Source organism: Sarcophilus harrisii, chromosome 4 (genome assembly GCF_902635505.1).
Source record: "Sarcophilus harrisii chromosome 4, mSarHar1.11, whole genome shotgun sequence".
NCBI lineage: Eukaryota > Metazoa > Chordata > Mammalia > Dasyuromorphia > Dasyuridae > Sarcophilus > Sarcophilus harrisii.
Genome location: NC_045429.1, coordinates 264,559,112 through 264,579,292, shown reverse-complemented (window position 1 = coordinate 264,579,292; position 20,181 = coordinate 264,559,112). Strand labels below are relative to the sequence as shown.

At 35.2% G+C, this 20,181-nt stretch overlaps 1 protein-coding gene across 1 annotated transcript in view; it reads right to left on the bottom strand.

Moving 5' to 3' along the window:
• Nucleotides 1-526: 526 nt before the first annotated feature.
• ADGRF1 (adhesion G protein-coupled receptor F1) overlaps nucleotides 527-20,181 on the bottom strand; it is a 44,774-nt gene continuing 25,119 nt past the window's right edge. The window contains exons 8-14 of the mRNA XM_012549104.3: nucleotides 18,321-18,484; nucleotides 15,939-16,127; nucleotides 12,950-14,323; nucleotides 11,277-11,318; nucleotides 9,904-9,966; nucleotides 2,906-2,969; nucleotides 527-1,259 (exon numbers count right to left, since the gene is read on the bottom strand). Coding sequence (XP_012404558.1) covers nucleotides 1,186-1,259; nucleotides 2,906-2,969; nucleotides 9,904-9,966; nucleotides 11,277-11,318; nucleotides 12,950-14,323; nucleotides 15,939-16,127; nucleotides 18,321-18,484 — 1,970 coding nt within the window. The 3' untranslated portion in view covers nucleotides 527-1,185. The remainder of the gene's footprint in view (nucleotides 1,260-2,905; nucleotides 2,970-9,903; nucleotides 9,967-11,276; nucleotides 11,319-12,949; nucleotides 14,324-15,938; nucleotides 16,128-18,320; nucleotides 18,485-20,181) is intronic.

The following is a 20,181-nucleotide window of genomic DNA, read 5'->3' as shown; positions in this document are numbered from 1 at the left end:
AAAGGAAGGAGGAAGAGAGAGACAGAGTTAGAGAGATAGAAAGAGAGTGTATGTTTTTAGGGGGCTGATGTCCTATAGCTAGTGTCCTATATCTATAGATACTACTTTCATTCTGTGGTATCAGCAGAGACTTAGATTCTTAATGAATTGGTATCTCAAGGAAATATCACCATTCTGATACAGACAAATTATGTCTCTAGTCCAGGTGTTTTATGAACCTGTATTTTATAAACTTAAAAGATGTTTTAAAAAATAATCAATATAATTGATTTACTTTGTGATTCTATATCTTTTGTTTTATACATTTAAGAACATTTTTCTAAGAAAGGGTCCATAGATTTCACCAGATTGTCAAGGAGATCATCACACAAACCAAAAAGTAAGAACTCCTGCTCTAGAATGTGTCACTTGGGTGAAGCTAAGTGGTGCAATGGATATGCACCAGCCCCTCAGTCAGGAGGACCTGAGTTGAAATGTGGCCTCAGACACTTAAGACTTCCTAGCTGTGTGACCCTGGGCAAGTCACTTAACCCCAATTGCCTCAGCAAAAAATATAAAAAATAAAAATAAAATGTGCCATTTGAATCCATGCTCTATCCAGGTTACCTTTGTTCTAAAGAAAATATGGCACTTACAGAAAAAGGCTGTCTGTCTACATGAACCCTCAATTATAGAAATTGGTTCAAATAGGGGCTAACATATTCATGGTGTGTGGGTGTGGGTGATGGGGAGTGCCATTTAACTTAATTGTTTTCTAAGAGGAAATAAGTACAGACTCATCTGTTTATCTATTTTTCATTCCTTAATGCCAGTCCCAGTGATATGAGATTAATTTTAAAGTCAGGATCTCTATTTTTAAAGACATTGACAAGGCAAAGGAAGTACTAAATTATATGAGCCTCTGCCCCATCATATCATCACAATGCCATCTACTTTTTTTTTAGGCTATGATTTTCAATTAGCTATGATTCCAGAGAGGAACAATATCCACCTGATTGAAGATAAAATGAGACATTGGCAGAGCATCTGTGGTCCCCTTGTCTTGGTTCCAACCTTACAATCTAATAAGACTAACAATGATCCCATAAATGTCACCTAATCCCAAGGACAATTTCTTTCCTGACATTTAGCAGCAAATGTTAAGTTGTACAGAATGATTCTTATTTGATTTTGTGTAGCCCGGGATCATTCAGATGATAAAAACTGAGTAAGTGTAATGTCGCTTGTCGACTCTTCTATACCAGAAAGTGTATATGTACCTGAAAGAAAGTACAAACAAACATGAGTAACCAATGGACCAAAATGCACAGGATAAGCCAACAATATTTTTTTCCATTGCTGTGGAGGTGAACTCTGGGCAATAATAAGGCTAGGGATGAATAAAATGTTTGGCCAGTAGGCATCAGCTCAATCATGTAATGATAGATACTGATGTACTTGGCACTTCCCTTTTGGGTATAAAGACATATCTTTATAGGTATCTATAACCTATTTATCTATAGCCATAGATATTATAGTTTTATCTGGCTTTATCAGCAAAGGAGGTCAAGCAGATTAGATTTAAAAAAGGATTTTATATTTTTCACAAATCTAATTTTTCCCAATAATACTAACTGAAGAGACTTAGGCCAGAGTTCGTTCTTGTGATCAGTATCTTAACCTTGAATTTCAAGAGAATCTTCAATATCCAGGTAAGTCATGGAGCTAATCATTCATTTCAGGTAAGTCTTCTAGCTTGGTCATTAAATTTAATTATAATGTGAAATTATAATAATCAAGCTAGAAGAATCATGAGAATTCCCACTCCTTTTTTTTATAAAGATAGGGAACTAAGGGTGTAAAATATTACATACAGTGTCAAAAATTTTAATGTCTTGGTTAGTTTTATAAAATTGTGCTTCCAATAATATTTATTTATTATAAAGGATAATTATCTGGGAGGAAGTATAGGAAAGGATACATTGGAAAACATAGGCACTCTAAAAATAAAATATATCAATAAGTTTATTTTTGAAAGCAAAATATCAATATTATTCTAATTTCTTAGGGAAATCCATAGAAGCACCAAAAAGCTTTTTTTAAACCATCATTTTGGGGCAGCTAGGCAGCACAGTAGTTAGAGCACCAGCCCTGAAGTCCTGGAGGAGGACCTGAGTTCAAATCTGATCTTAGACACTTAACACTTCCTAACTGTGTGATCCTGGGTAATTCACTTAATCCCAATTGTCTCAGCCATAAAAAAAAAACATCATTTCTATATCTATTTCTATTATCTATCTATATAATATGTGTAATTATATATATAATATATATATATATATATGTACACATACACACATGTGAAGCATCTATGTGGCACAATGGATAAAATCAAGATTTAGAGTTCAAATCCATCCTCAGAAACTTCCTTGTGTGATCCTGGGCGAGTCTGTTTGCCTTGGCTCCCTCATTTATAAAATGAACTGGAGAAGGAAATGTCAAAACACTTGTATCTTTTCCAAGAAAACCCCAAAAGAGGTCACAAAGACTTGGAAATGGCTGAGCAACAATATGCACACATATGTATGTGTATACATATAATCACCTATGTGATTCATGCATATATGTGGTGCTGTGTATATATATTTTTTCTCTCTGCCTCTATTTCTCCATTCATCTGAATCATATGTTGAAGGCAGTAATTCAACTTCACCTGTGGTACTCTTGATTTTATAAGGATTAGACACCTGTTATTCTGGACACTTGTCAGTTTTATTATGGAGAGATTCCTTTTGACTATAAGTCAGACAAGATGATCATTAAAGTCCTTGCAACATAAATACTATGTTTCTGGAGATTCTGGGACAGTTCATGTAAAATTTCGTTCCTTTGTCACAAAAAAAACCCTGGGATTATTTGAACTCACCTTTTTGGTTTAATGGGTTAAATGTCTGTAGGAATTTGGGTCCCATTGCTAGATCTGATGTACTCTGCAAAAGAAAAAGAAAACAACATTTTAAAAACTATTTCCTTCTTTCTCTTATCTTCCTTCTCTTTCAAATTCTTCTCTCCTCATCATCTTCCTTCTTATCTTCCTTTTTTCCCATTCCTTTTTCTTTGAAGGAAGATGAGGAGAAAAAGGAAAAGGAAGGGAAGGAGAAATGGGACTTGTTAATGATACTAATATTAATGGTATTCTACATATACAAAATATTTGTAACAATTAATGACTCTACCACATCTCTCTTGCACATTATTTTTTTTCTTTTCAAGACACTAGATGCCTAAAGATAATTTCCCAAGTGTGTCCTTTTTATACTCATTAGAAAGAGGCTTCAAAGAAAAAAGGATAAAAACCAGATTGGGGGGGGAGGATTATTATCCTTTCCTATGGTTTGTTTTCATATAAGTAAGACTATTTTTAAAGTATATCCTACATTACTTAGTTTTATAAAACCTTAGAGGATATCATTAATGATGCAGCAAAGCCTTGTTTTATTGCATTCTAAGAATACTTTGACAATATAAAGACAGTTTTCAGACACCTTTGTACTTTTTAAAAGCACTTTTGTCAATACTTTTGACATTTTATTTTTATTTTCTAGAGATAACTTTTTAGAGCTAACATTTTGAATTCTGAGACTAGTCAACTGACTGTATACTTGTCATTAGCTGATAAAAGTATCCTCTTCAAATACATTGTCATGAAAACAAATTAAGAGAAATCATGAAAACATCTTGACCTTATATGTTGTAATTTTTCTCCAATTGTCAAACACTACATGAATTTTAAGTATTTGTTATTAATAAAATAATCAGTGCACTATTTACTAAGTAGGGTTGTACATCCACCTTATTATGACTAGAGATTTAAAAATAAAACTCCTGTAATCCCTGTAAGTTCCCCAGTAGTATTCCACACGTAATATTCAAACCAGTCTTTTGATTTTAAAATCTGTATTCTTTCTACTATACCATATTTCATTTCTATAAGGAAGCCCCACAAATTGATTTACTAATGGTACTCTACTTTGAAAAATCTCATCCCCTGTGAGAAAACCAGACTACTAATGCATTGTTGGTAGAGTTGTGAAATGATATAACCATTTTGGAGAGCAATTCAGAATTATTTCCCAAAGGCTATAAAATTGTGTACATCCTTTTGGTTCATCAGTGCCACTCTGGTTTTTTATCCCAAAGAAATCATAAAAGATAGATAAAGGGACTTAATCCAAGATCACATAGTTGGTGACAATGCTAGGATTTGACACAGAATGGTACAATGGAAAGCATAGTGGACTGTTGAAGACCTGGGTTCAAATCTCAGCTATCTCACTTTTAACATGTCTGACCTTACTAAGTCACTTACCTTGCTTGGACTCCAGTTGGACTAGATGGCTTCTAAGGTAGCTTCTAGCTCTCGATTTATGGATCTATTATCCCTATGTCTTATTCCTATGCCCTTTCTGTTACACCATGCTCCTTCCTATTATAGCATAAGAGATTTGAGAATGATGTCTAATGTCAGAGGTATTTTTTTTGTTTTGTCATTTAACAAGTGCAGAATAAGAATTTTAAAAACTTTTTCTAAAAGCAACAACAAAGTTATAGAGACTTATGTAGGTTTCCATAGAGTTGAATTGATTTATATGTATATTTATATACAGTTGATTGATTTATATGAAACACTGGAAATTTTTCACTTTAGCAATCAGGCTCAAGGACAGGAGAGATGAGTCCTAATTAACTTCCCCAAGGCCAAATTTCAAAGCCAGAGTAAAAAAACCCAAACCAAAAACAAATATGTTTGTTTCTAACCATTGTGTTCAGCTGACACTCTTTTGGCAAAGAATGAAATTGGAACCTTGTGTTTCTATAAAGAAATTTTTGGTCTTCAGTAATAACAAAATCTGTTGGAAATGAAGTAAAGTGGGACCAGCACCCATCAGAAAACCTTGGAGACAGTGGATTGTGAAGACCATCTCCTTACTTTCCTGGGGAATGAGAATTAATTAATTCAGAAAGGAAGATACAAGGTAAGAACCAAAAGAATCTACACCTAATCCTGGACAAGAAAGTATTAAATTATTTGGTAACATGAATGACACTGATTTTATTCAAATGCTCTATTGTTTAAACATTCAAAAAAGAAAAAAAACAAATAACTTTAAAAAGTGAAAGATGCAAAAATGTTTCTCAATCATGTATGTGCACAATGTGTATATATATATATGTTTTATGTACGCTGTATATTTTACATGTGCATATATATACACATGTATGCATATGTGTACACACATGTATTTATGATTGAAGACAATTTACCCCACCAAAGAACTTGTTCAAGCTAAAAGGAATCTTGTAAATCATCTCTAATACCCACTTTATTTAAAAGATGATGTAATTGGGGATCAGATAGACTTAAGAACTTAGTCAAGATCACATAGTTGGTGACACAGAAACATGTACATACACACATACATATATACATGTTTGATGTCCATATACATACACATGTATGTGTGTATATATATATATATGTATATATATCGTTTGAACCTCATAGTAACAATGAGTAATAAGTATTATTATTATTCCCATATTTCAGATGAGGAAATTGAGTCCAAGAAAGTTAGTAACTTGCCCAGATTACACAACTGAGACATATTGGCTTTGCAATATGAGGCAAGTCATCTAAACTCTCTAGATTCCATGGCCTTTCTCTGAAGTAGGGATTCTTAACCATTTTGGTGCCACAGCCCCTTTGGTAGCCTGATAAAGCCTAAAGACTCTTTAGAAAAATGTTTATTGTCTGCCTTCAGAATTGAAAAATAGCAAATTTCAATTAAATAGCAAAAATAAAGATGGAATTTTTTTCCTCAAGTTCATAGATTCCATGAAATCTACCCATAGGCTCTCAAGAGTTTTTTGAACTCAAAGTTCAGAAACCCAGCTTTAAGACTAAAAATTACACAATGGTTTCTAATCTGCATTAATAGGAGATATTTCAGGCAATAAGAGTTGAGAGATTAAAGGAATTAAAGTAGGCAATGAGGAAACCAAACTATCACTTTTTGCAGATGATATGATGGTATACTTAGAGAACCCTGGAGATTCTACTAAAAAGCTATTAGAAATAATTCATAACTTTAGCAAAGTTGCAGGATACAAAATAAATCCCCATAAATCCTCAGCATTTTTATACATCACCAACAAAATCCAACAGCAAGAGATACAAAGAAAAATTCCATTCAAAATAACTGTTGATAGCATAAAATATTTGGGAGTCTATCTACCAAAGGAAAGTCAGGAATTATATGAGCAAAATTACAAAAAACTTTCCACACAAATAAAGTCAGATTTAAATAATTGGAAAAATATTAAGTGCTCTTGGATAGGCCAAGTGAATATAATAAAAATGACAATACTCCCTAAACTAATTTATTTTTAGTGCTATGCCAATCAGACTTCCAAGAAAATATTTTAATGATCTAGAAAAAGTAACAACAAAATTCATATGGAAGAACAAAAGGTCGAGAATCTCAAGGGTATTAATGAAAAAAGAAATCAAATGAAGGTGGCCTTGCTGTACCTGATCTAAAACTATATTATAAAGCAGCAGTCACCAAAACCATTTGGTATTGGCTAAGAAATAGATTAGTTGATCAGTGGAATCACTTCCACAAGTTAGGTTAGGTTCACAAGACAAAATAGTCAACTATAGCAATCTAGTGTTTACAAACCCAAAGATCCTAACTTTTGGGATAAGAATTCATTATCTGACAAAAACTTCTGGGATAACTAGAAATTAGTATGGCAAAAATTAAGCATGAACCCACACTTCACACCGTATACCAAAATAAGATTAAAATGGGTCCATGCTTTAGGCATAAAGAACGAGATTATAAATAAATTAGAGGAACATAGGATAGTTTATCTCTCAGACTTGTGGAGGAGGAAGAAATTTGTGACCAAAGATGAATTAGAGACCAATATTGATCACAAAATAGAAAATTTTGATTACATCAAATTAAAAAGCCTTTGTACAAACAAAACTAATGCAAACAAGATTAGAAGGGAAGCAACAAACTAAGAAAACATTTTCACAGTTAAAGGTTCTGATAAAGGCCTCATTTCCAAAATAGAGAATTGACTAATTTATAAGAAATCAAGCTACTCTCCAATTGATAAATAGTCAAAGAATATGACTAGACAATTTTCAGATGATGAAATTGAAACTATTTCCACTCACATGAGTGTTCCAAATCACTATGATCAGAGAAATGCAAATTAAGACAACTCTGAGATACCACTACACACCTGTCATATTAGCTAAGATGACAGGAAAAAATAATGATAGATGTTGGAGGGGATGCAGGAAAACTGGGACACTGATGCATTGTTGGTGGAGTTGTGAATGGACCCAGCCATTCTGGAGAGCAATCTGGAACTATGCCCCAAAAGTTATCAAATTGTGCATACTCTTTGATCCAGCAGTGCTACTACTGGGCTTATATCCCAAAGAGATACTAAAGAAGGGAAAGGGACCTGTATGTGCCAAAATGTTTGTGGCACCCCTGTTTGTAGTGGCTAGAAACTGGAAAATGAATGGATGCCCATCAATTGAAGAATGGTTGTGTAAATTGTGGTATATGAATGTTATGGAATATTATTGTACTGTAAGAAATGACCAGCAGGATGAATACAGAGAGAATTTGAGAGACTTATATGAATTGATGCTAAGTGAAATGAGCAGAACCAAGAGATCATTATATACTCCAACGATACTATATGAGGATGTATTCTGATGGAAGTGGATTTCTTTGACAAAGAGAAAATCTAACTCAGTTTCAACTGATCAATGATGCACAGAAGCAGCTACACCCAAAGAAATAACACTGGGAAATGAATGTAAACTGTTTGCATTTTTGTTTTTCTTCCCGGGTTATTTTTACCTTCTGAATCCAAATCTCCCTGTGCAACAAGAGAACTGTTTGGTTCTGCACACATACATTGTATCTAGGATATACTGTGACATATTTAACATGTATAGAACTGCTTGCCATCTGGGGGAGGGATGGAAGGAGGGAGGGGAAAATCGGAACAGAAGTGAGTGTAAGGGATAATGTTGTAAAAAGTTACCCTGGCATGGGTTCTGTCAATAAAACGTTATAATTATTTTAAAAAAAAAGAAAGAAAGAAAGAAAGAAAGAAAGAAAGAAAGAAAGAAAGAAAGAAAGAAAGAAAGAAAGAAAAATAGAACAGATTTCCTTCTACCAACAAAATTATAGGTCCTGACCAAAAAATAAAATAAATTGACTTTAAAGTTTGATAGGCCTCAATTAAGGGAGCCTAAATAGCTAAGTAACACTATAGGATAAGGAACAATTGTTTATGGCTTTGATAAGGACACACTCCAAAAGAAAGGTGTAGACATACCTATAAACCACTTGTTAAGGGAATTAAAGACATCTCAATCTACATACTTATCTATTTGTACTTCATTAAGATTAAGTAAGTGAACCCCAGGCTCTGGGATGTGATTTAACTGGCTCAGGCTGCTCTGAATTGGACATCTTTTTTTTTTTTTTTTAACCGACCTATAAAAAAAAGAAAGCAACTCCATCAGGGATGATCTGAGGAGATACTGAAAACTAAGCATAGACAGAAAGGGGAGAAAGGGGCTTTCCACAACCCATGCCTCAGGAGCCTCCAATTCCATCCTTGGGGACAAAAAAGGCATGCTGTAATTGCAAGTGTTTTTACCCAAATTGCCAAGAAATGGCAATGAGAGGCTTCTCAAGCACATCATCTCTGGAGAGGATGCAACCACCTTTAGGCTTTTACCTAGAAGAGGAGGGAAAAGTTTCTGACTGCAACTGTGGAAATGCAGGGACAGCCTTTCAGTAAAAGAGAAAGTGGTTGTGATGAGGGAAGTTATGACAGGAGTTCCTAAATTCTTACTAAATCTTAAGGAGTAGTATGGTTTAAGGTAAGGACATGCAACTTGGGTTCATCCAATTTTGCCTCTTATTTTACTATCTAAGTGACCCTATTCAAGTCAATTAACCACTTTAGTTAAGCTTCAGTTTCCTATAAAATGAGAGGAATGGGCTAAGTTCCCTTCTCACTATAAATTCTTTGATAGTATTGAGAAAATATTTTTGAGTTGAATTTTAGATGAATGGATATAGTCCTTGACCTCCATAGAGACAGTAAAATATAGACGAAGGAACACTGGATTTAGACTCAAAAGACATAAATTCAAATCCTGCATCTTCTATTTACTATTTTAGTGACCTTCAGCAAGGTTCTTAACATATCTAGGCTTCAGTTTTATATAATAAAAATATTTATTTATATTACTATAACATAATTAAATACAACTAGTATTTAATAATGGAGTCGCTATGTGCCAGACTTGAGTCAGGAAGGCTTGTATTTCTGAGTTCAAATCTGTCCTCAAACACTTAGCAACTGTGTGACTCTGAGCAAGTCACTGAACTCTATTTGCCTCAGTTTCCATATCTATAAAAGGAGCTGCAGAAAGAAATAGCAAACCATTCCAGTATCTTTGCCAAGAAAAACCCAAAGGGAATCTTGAGGAGTTGGAACATCTAAACAAAAGTAATTATTTACATTTATAATGTAATTAAATATAATAAATATAAATAGTATAAATTAATATAAAAATAGAGATATATAATATTTTATAGTGTTTTAGGGTTTGCAAAACACTTTACATATGTTATCTTATTCAAGATATATATTCAAGATTCAAGAGTTGTTATAATTGCTAAACTTATGACTTTTCAAGACTTCATACTAAGTACTCCTCTTCAGAAGCAATTCCTGTATTGGATAAGAAAGGTTCTTCTTATACTCCATGAAGTACTGCAATTGGACATCATTTTCACAAGTTACCTTCATTGGCTGCATTGAAGATGAGCTTATTGGAAACAGCTTCTTAAATAGAAGTTGGCGAACCTAGGAAGGCAACAAAGAATATTTAAGATATAATACACACCTATCTTTGTACTTTTTAGGAGGTGCTTTACTTTCATAGTTTTTTTAACAGAAATTTTGGGTTGTAGATCTAAAGATGGAAAGAATCTTGGATGCTATTTAATCCAACTTTCACATTTTACAGATGAGGCCCATAGAAGCTGTGATTTGTTTCATTATAAATATAAGAGTTGGGATTAAGGAATTATGGAAAATTTATCCACGTAAAGATAGATTGATCTTTATAGATAATCATTTTCTTATCTTTTGTAAATGTTTATAGATATCTTTTATTTTTATTTCATTATCCACTTCTTTTCAAAATATCCCTCCTTTCCCCTTCCAAGGAGCCATCCCTTAATATAAAGAATACAAAAATGAAGGGGAAGGGAAAAAGCCATTCAGGAAACTAAATAATTTAATAAATTAATCAAGTGTCACATTTTATGCAGAATTGTACACCTATAGTTTCCCATCTATGCAAAGAAGGGAGATGTAGTTTTGGTAAGGAATAATGAATTGAGAATCAGAAAGACCTGGTTTCAAATCCTGTTTTATTGTACTTACTGTTTGACTGTGAGAAAGTCACTATTTCTGAATCTCAGTTTCCTCATCTGTAATATGAGGGAATTAGACAGATAAGGCTCTTCCTGTTGTAAATTTATGCTTCTATGATTCTTATTTCTTCTGAGAGAGCCAGACCTGATTATTATAATTAGTTTTGATTTGTTTTATGCCTATTCAATTTATATTATTGTAGCCATTTTGTATAATATCTCTGGATTTGGTCATTTTCAAAAATTGCATTATGAATAGCTCTGTATGATTAGGTGACTTATCTGAAGTCAGGAAGACTAATTTTCATGAGCTCAAATATGGCCTCAAATACTTAATAACTGTGTGATCCTGGGCCAGTCATTTAACCCCATTTGCTTCCAATTCCCTCATCTGTAAAATAAGCTGGGGAAGGAAATGACAAACCACTCTAGTATCTCTGCCAAGAAAACCTCATATCAGGTCGCAAAGCTTTGGACATGACAAAAAACGACTGATCAACAATCACAAAAATTGAAATCAATGGTTACTGTTGGGCTCTTCTGTGTCTCAGAGAAACCATCTATTGTCTCATGTTAGAACTATTGAATCTGGGAAGAATCCAGAACTCATCTAATTGATTTCTATCACTTCCCAGATGAGGAACTTGAGACCTAGAAAAGGCTGGTGATTTTGGATGATTATAGAATGACCATGGGGCAAAACAATAAAAATGAGGAGGAAAAGGTTATAAATACCTTATTATCAAAAAGCATTCCAAAACATAAGATGAAAAATCCCTAGGAAACAAAAAAACAAAACAAAACATGATAAACCACAATTCCTTTGTTTATCTTTTCCTAAACAGACTTTTAAAGACCTTACTAGATTTGATTTCCCTCTGTTTTCTTGGGTCTGTCTTAAATTTCTTCTTTTGGCTAGATATTATATTTGGTTAGAGGAGTGAGTCTCACATAGTACTCTGTATTCATTACATATATTTACCATTAGCTTTCCTTTTTATGCACATGTAGTGATTAGTCTTATATTATAATCATTTATGTATACATTATTTTTCCCTGCTAGATTGTAAGCTTCCCAATCCTATCTTGTTTAACTTTATATTATCTTTATAATTTCTCTTAGGCCCTAGCATAGTGAACATAGTGCAGTATTAAATGGGGCTGAGTGGGAGTGTTATTTCATTGATATAGAAAACACCAGGATGAAGGAGTTCTTTCAATCAATTCAAGTGGTCACCTACTCAGTAATTTATAATTATATAGTGTTAGAATCCTGATGTTATCATCCCAGGAAGCAATGCATGCAGAAATACTATCTTGCAACTACTTTCTCCATGTTCTACAAGCCTGTATCCTACTGATACACCTTGGCCCATACCCATCCCTTTGGGTTTCTTGTCAACCACATTTGTCCTAGCCACAGTTTTAAAGATCAACAATCATCGCCCAAATTTATGCTGATATATTAGAAAAGGGAGGAAGACAGGGAGGAACTGCTGCTTTTAATTATGGTTCAGCTTCAGTGACAGAAGACTGTTGGAGATGGAAATAATACTTTACAGATAATAGGCACTACAGGAATGTTGAATTATTGAATTGAATTGTTAGGGCCCTCCCTCAGTAATTGCTTTAACTTAAGCAAGACTCCATCCATACCACACCCATGAGAATCTATCTAGTTGGCAGCCTAAGAATCTTATGTAATACTCCAGAAGTTTCAATCCCCTAAATTCCATAATTCATTCTTGATTTCCTTTCTGTTGCCTTGTTTCTAGGGCCAAAGTTTTATGAGGGAGATCTCTTAACTTTAGCTCTCACTTGTCAAATTGTGTGCCTTATTCTTACCAAGGATAAAGCTGAAGGAAAAGTCGTATAAGAAAAAAATCTTATTTCAACAAGGAAAAAACCCAAACAAATCAAGAGGAGTGTCCTTAATCATCAGGAGGCACAAATTAGACTAAATATATAAACCCTCTTGAAAATGTTGGGGTTTTTAAAATGGATTTGTGAGGAAAGTGATGGAATGTCCTATTCTGGAATAAAGGCAAAAGGTAGCCTTACATGTTTTTGTTTGTTTGTGTTTGTTTTACCATCAAAAACAACAACCGGGGCAGCTGGATGGTGCAGTGGATAGAGCAACAGCCCTAAATTCAGGAGGATCTGAGTTCAAATCTGGCCTCAGACACTTAACACTTCCTGGACAAATCACAACCCCAAATGCCTCAGCAAAACAAAAAAACAAACAATCAAAAAAGCACTTTTCTGGATAGTTTAAGATACAGGAATATGGACTGTGTGATCAGTTAAAGTTATATTTCTTACCGCCATGTCTTTATACCTTAAGGTTTCTATTAAGCCATAATTATAATAAGATTCTTATATATGAACCATACTCTTATTATTCTCACCTGAAATGCATTGAGCAGGGAAAATATAACATGCCAAGCCAGAGATTGGCTGTCAACCATGGTTCCTATGCCAAATCCCCAAGTGAGACCTAGCAAAGGTGTTAGAATGATTATTGTTTTTCCCATTCGGATGGCAGTGACCTTGTCTTCCCGGCTCAGCCTTTCTCCGATGATAGGTCTCTGTAATTTAAGTAAGACCACCAGCACAACCATCAGATTCACAAACACAATGGTGAGGGCTGGAACTACAAAAGCTAAGAGTGGCTTGGCATTCTCTGACCAGTTGAGCCAGCAGACATCTCTGCTTTGGTAGCTGTTGCTTGGTTGTGTGACAGCAATGGTGACGACGGTTATAAGGAGAGGACAACCATAACCAAGGGAGTAGCCAATGGCCATCATGGTGGGCATAGTCATGTGATGGAAAACCAGAACTATTCGATAGACCATCAAGACGCCCAAAGCCAGCATCCAAAAGAATAAGGAAAGGTAGAAAAAGTGAGTGAAAAAAACAGCAGCAACACAAAGTTGTGAGGCATTTTTCTGAGTATTAGAAACGGCTGCAATGATAAACCAAATGTCAGCTATCAAAAGGGACAGGGCGACATTCACCATGCATATGTGGCGGGTGTGGGAAGTCTGGTTTTTCTTGACCTGCTTCCAGAACATAGCCTCAATCACCAAGCATAGGATCAAACTGACAATGGAGACACCGAGACCAACATAAGTGATCCATTCCACCACAGGGACGATGGTAGGAGGGACAGAAGGAGACATCAGCATGGAGAAGGAGGTCAGGTGGGTACATCTACACATCACGGTGTCATGAGTCTCGTTCCACAGTTGGCAGCCAGCTTCATTCCATTCCAATTGTCTGAAATCCCAAAACACACAGGATGGCTTGCTCAAGTTGGAGTCTATCTTGGTAAAAAGCAGGACAAGTTCACTTAACGAATAGTTTGGGATAATGGCTGATATCACTGGTCCATTGACTATAGAATTACTCTTTGAGGTGCTGGGTAATATTCTTCCCAGAGTTAGCGAGGCCATAGTGATGATAGTTTGGGGAAGAGATTTCTGGAATTGGTCTTTGCCTATTGACAATTTCCCTCTGATAGGCACAGAACTGTTTTCCTGAAAGAATTCTATCTTATAATTGTAACCCTCCTGTTTCTGGCTTGCTGTTGCTAGAGTTCCATTCCAATTAAGGAATTGTCCTGAAAACATCAAAGGCATAATTTTGGAAGGAGCTAGAATGCTAATATCTTCCAATGTCTTTAGCAGCTGTGAGCTGGCATTCTGTTCTTCCTGCAGCAACACTGTCCAATTACTTATGGCTGTAGAATTAAGGAGGTGGTCAGCTACATTTAGGAAATTCTGAAATACAAAGTGGGAAAATAATTAGTATTTTGAAGGAACAAGGAGAACCACTGAAAGAACATGAAAAATGAACTAAGAATTGCCAAAGTTATGACAAGGAATTTTTGTGTTCATGGCAAGCACCACTAATAATGCCTGGGGCAAGATGCACAAGGCATCTTCCCAACTGAGTCCAATTTGATGCCATTTTGGGGAAACTGCTCTAGTTAGAGAGAGCAGGTCAGAGTAGGGGAGGAACTCACTTCAAACTTGCTATCTAATAGCTTCCTACTTTTATTAAGCATTCTTATTAACTGAGTACTAAATTTTGTTCTTTCTATGACTACTGAAAGACTAAGTGCTATTACAATCGTCTGTATTGGGGACCCTGGGGAAAAACCTTGGTTGCCCTGTCTTAGTTTTGTTTCTTACAATAATGCTTGGTCAGAAAAAAGGCACAGCTAAGAGAGAAATTAGTGATATTGTGATGTGTAGAGTCATGTGATAGAAAACCAGAACTATTGCATAGGTCATAAAATTCATAACAAAATTTACCAACTCAAATTAGTTTCCCTAATATGTGCAATAAGAACTTTGAAGTGACTGACATTAGCAGATTCATAGGATTGCATCCATGGCTTAGGAGGAGATGAGATATTCAGCAGATAATGAAAGAAAGGACATATATACAGAAGAAACATGTATACAGAGAGAGACACCCATGTGCACCCATCAAATTGAGGTTACAGTATAACTCTGCCTGCCATATAATTCAGACCATAGCTGAATAAGGTGGGTCTTGAAATCTTTTTCCCATATTGCACTCATTTTACTAACAATAGACAGACTGATTTCATGATCTTTTTATTAATGTTTCATTTTGTATTTATTCATGTTTCCATGTTTACTGCTGTTAAGATAGCAAAAATCCATGCTAACTGGGAATGCATGCTGTGCACATTTTGGGTTTTCCTAGGGCTTAAAGGATTGGGTTGAAATATCTGATTTCAACAAACTCTGTGTCCTCTCTTTTAATCTCTATGTGCTTCTCCTTTCTACCCTTCTATTGCCCCATCCTTTCAAGCCTGTTAGATTGCTAATCTAGCTTTTTTTTTTGAACCTAGTGTTCTGGAGGCTTAACCTTCCACAGTCTCCTTGATATCATCCTGGGAAGTGAACCTAAGTTGTACAGATTTAGAGTTTAGGTAAATTTGGGGGGGGGGGGACAGGCATGGATTTTTATTTCTTTATCATCTTCCCATCTTTCAAGCATTCATCTGGATTAGTACAATGAAACTCAGAGAGAGTAAATAATTTGTCCAAAGTTGCAAAGATAGTAAATGTTAGAGGCAATATTTGAACCCAGTATTCTTCTAACTTAACCAAGCTTGCTTGAACATGAAATAGTAACTCCAGTTTTGTTATGTGTCATATAGACAGCCAATTTAAAGCTAGTTCAAACTATTTCCAAGTATCAGTTTAGATCGTGAATTCTTTCCCTATATTGAAGAAAGTGGTTAATCTTGCTATGGTTCTGTTAGGAACTTACTACAACTTTGTTAAATAGCTCCCAACTGTCCCCACTTAAATGAATATTTGAGATGAGCATTGCCAAGCACCCAAGCCCAGATACCTTTGTTGTTGGGGCTGAGAACTGGATGTGGCTGGAGAATGATAGAGACGAAACATGTTTCAGAATTGAGACCATGGATCCTAAGCTCCCAGCTGTAGTGGACGGACTGTTTTGAATGATGGTGGAAAGTTTTTGCATCACAGTAGATACAGCTGCTTCAGTGATATTACCTTGAGTTGCACTGAGATTCTAGAAAAGAATAGTCAAAATTTTAGAAAATAAGGTAATGCTTACTCAACATCCAAGGTCCAAGAAATTTGTTGATTGCTGTCAATAAATTAAACTGAATTCCATTAAACAAATATTTAATAATCATCTACTAAGAACAAGTCACAGGAGATGGAAACATACATATATATTTAGGGAGTAGTTTCTTCCTTCAAGTGGCTTACACTATTATTTTCATTGAAAAGACAGTGTTTTCTATGCTTTCAAGCACCATACAAACATGACATCATTTCTATTATCATTCCACTTTTAGATTTTCTTGTTGAGAACTAAATAACCTAATTCAATTCAACTGAGTTCAATACAACAATTTGTTAAACACTTATTCAGCCCTTACTATGTGCAGAAGATTGAACTAGATTATAGAAGTAGAAACAAAAGGTAATACATAGTCTCTTTTCTCAGAAAGCTCATAGTCTAGTAGGAACACAGATAAGAAAATTGGTGCAAAACAAATTGTTATCTGGGTCTGTTTATTTCTCCAGTCCTGTGTTAGGTCTGGGACAGGTTATTTTTATTTCATTGGTTTCTCAAATTTGCTTCCTACCCAAAGGTCCATTTCTATGGCTATTGAGTCACGCTTTCTTGGTTAGCTGGTATGAGAAGGTGCTCCCTTTAGAATCACCCAAAGGAACCTGCACTCTTCAGTTTCCTCTTCCCTTTCAGTAACCATTATTCCCCATTGAGTATTGAACATTAAACTGTGTCAAGGTCATTTCTTACACCTGCCTTCTACCTTCTCCAGTCCAGGAAGTAAACTCCTTTTTCTGAGTGTATCTATAGGTCTCACCCAAGAATGACTTCAGTCAACTTATAAAAGAAACCTCACATAAATAAAAGTTTGCCTCATTATCAAGGTCTCTGTAACCCTTGTGCCTTAAATGTTGGATTTTCTCTGTCCCTTTAATTTACTTTAATTACTCCCCCCCCCCCAAGAATCAAGGATTTTTTTTTCCTTTTCTGATTCTATCATTTCCAGTGGGGGTGGGAGTAGGAAAGGGGGCTAAAGTAGAAGGGAAGAAAAAAGAAAACCTTGGTTGTCCCTTTAATTCTTTGTTGGTCTCCTGGTTCTTGGGTATTTCCTCAACCCAATCATTTATTTGTTCAGCCATTTATTGAACACTTATTTTGTACAAAACCTTCTGTTGGGCATGGAGAGAGATACAACTATAATAAAGGCAGTTATCTGAAACCCTCTGTCCCTGACTATGATCAACACCAACATAGCAGAGTGGCAACAATATGAAGGAGAAGAGGAAGGGAAGAAACACCCACTATGTGCCATCTACTAGCTATAGGAAATTATTCCCTTTGTACAAATGATGAAACTGAGGCAGACAGCAGCTAAGTGATTTACTTAGGGTCATACTGCCAGTGAGTTTCTGAGGCTGGCTCCAGATCTTCCTGGCTCCAGGCATAGTGCTATTTCCACTCTGTCACTGTACCATGAGCATTGAATGTTCACCCTGACCTTTAGCTGGTATATGATTCTGGATTTTTGATTATCTGCTTTGCTGATGATCTCCTATCTACCTGAGACTTCCTCACCTCAGGAACTCCAAGTCCCATCTTCCAACTATGACTTTAAGGCTGCCACCCCTAAGCATGGATAAGGGCAAGGGAAAGGAAAGGGAATGTATTTACACAGAACCTACTATGTGCTAGTCATTATACTAAGTGTTTTTTACAAATATTGTTTCTTGTAATCCTCATAGTATAACCCTATATACTATTATTATGGCCATTTTACAGTTGAATAAACTGAGACAAGCAGAGATCAAATGTTTTCACCTGAGTCATATAGTGTATATCTTAGTTTGTTGAAGGTATCTTAGGTTGAATTTGAATTCAGATCTTCCTAACTCTAGTCCTTATGCTCTCTGCTACACTATATCAAGTTGTTACTTGATTCTAAGCCCACTCCAAGTAGGACTCTGAAATGTATTTACTTGTCTCTTAGAATGCAAGTTCCTTGAGGACCAGGACCATTTTCACAATTGCCACTGAATCCAGTGCTGGGAACCTGGTAGGCAGTGTACAAAATTGTTCCTTGAATTAACTGAATTATTTTGACCCCTGCCAAGGACAGCTGGAGTTGTCACATTCACTGAAACCTAAAGCTGGGATGAACCCCATTGTGTGGAAATACTTGACCTTCCTCAGTTCCTCCAGCTGAGGGGGCACACACGTTTCCTTGACCAGTTGCCATCCCGAAGAGTGACATCTGGCAGTGATGTTTCCCACATAGCCGTCGCTGCAGGGCAGGGTATACTCATCATTCTCAGAACCAAATCCAAAGATGATGCTGTCACACTCAGCTGGAAAAAAACAGAAATAATCAGGGGTGGAGAGGGTGGGAGGAGAACTGGTGCTAAAATGTCTGGTCCCTGTATTCATGCAAGACCCCTAAGAGCTTGCTCATGCTTTCAAAACCATATAGTCATGGCAGAAACTAGGCATAGACCAACACCTCACACTCTATACCAAGCTAAAATTGAAAAATTTACATGATTTAGAAATATAGGGAGATACTATAAACAAAGTAGGAGAGCGAGGAATAGTTTACCTCTCAGATCTTTGGAGAAGGGAAGAATGCATGACCAAACAAGAAATAGAACATTATGAAATACAAAATGAATAATTTCAACTGCATTAAATTTAAAAGATTTTGCACAAAGCCAATGCAACCAAAATTAGAAAAAAAAGCAGAAAGCTAGAAAACATTTTTTACAGCAAGTGTTTCTGATAAAGACTTCATTTCTAAAATATATAAAGAAGTGAGTCAAATTTATATGTCATTCTCCAGTTGATAAATGTTCAAAGGATATGTATAAGCAGTTTTCAGATGATGAAATTAAAGCTTTCTATAGCCATATGAAAAAAAAATGCTCTAAATCATTATTGATTAGAGAAATTAGAGAAAAAACTCTGAGGTACCATCTCACATCTGTAAAACTGGCTAAGATGACAGAAAAAGAAAATGATAAATATTGAAAGGGATGTGGAAAAACTGGGTCACTATTGCATTGTTGATGGAATTGTGAATTGATCCAATTTGGAACTATGACTAAAGGGCTATAAAACTGCATTCCCTTTGATCTAACTTTATCACTACTAGGTCTGTTTCCAAAAGAAATCATTACAACGTTCATGTACAAAAATATACATATGGTGGCAAAAAATTGGCAATTGAGGGAATGCCCATCAATAGGGGAATGGCTGAGCAAGTTGTGGTATATGATGAAATACTATTATTCTATGAGAAATGATGAGCAGGTAGATTTCAGAAAAACCTGGAAAGACTTACATGAACTGATGCTGAGTGAAATGAGCAGAACCAAAGATTGTGTGATGATGAACTATGATAAACTTAGCCCTTTTCAGCTCTACAATGATCCAAGACAACTCTAAAAGATTTGTAATGCACAATACCATTCACATCCAGAGAAAGAACTATGGAGTCTGAATGTAAATCAAAGCATACTATTTTTACCTTTTTAAAAAACTTCTTTTGTTTTTTTTTTCTTTCTCACGTTTTTCCCTTTTGTCCTGATTCTTTGTTCACTACTTGAATAATATAGAAATATGTTTAACATGATTGTACATGTATAATCTATATTAGATTGCTTGCTGTCTTGGATACAGGGAAGAAAACAGAAGGAGAAAGAAAAATTTGAAACTCATAATCTTATAAAAATGAATGTTAAAAATTATCTTTCTCATTTAATTCTTATTTTACAGATGAGAAACCTGAGGCAAATGGGCTTAAGTGACTTGTTCAGGGCTATACATCTAGCAAATGTTTGAGGCCAGGTTTGAATTCACAAAGATTAGTCTTCCTGACTTCAGACTCAAAGTTTTATCCACTATCTTATCTAGACTTACCACAAAGCCAGCTCTGGCTATATGTTTTTGGCATGTTTTTTTTTCCTTTTTTTACTTAATAGTATTTTTCCCAATTAAATGATGAACTATGATGAACTTAGCTCTTTTCAGCCATAGAATGATCCAAGAC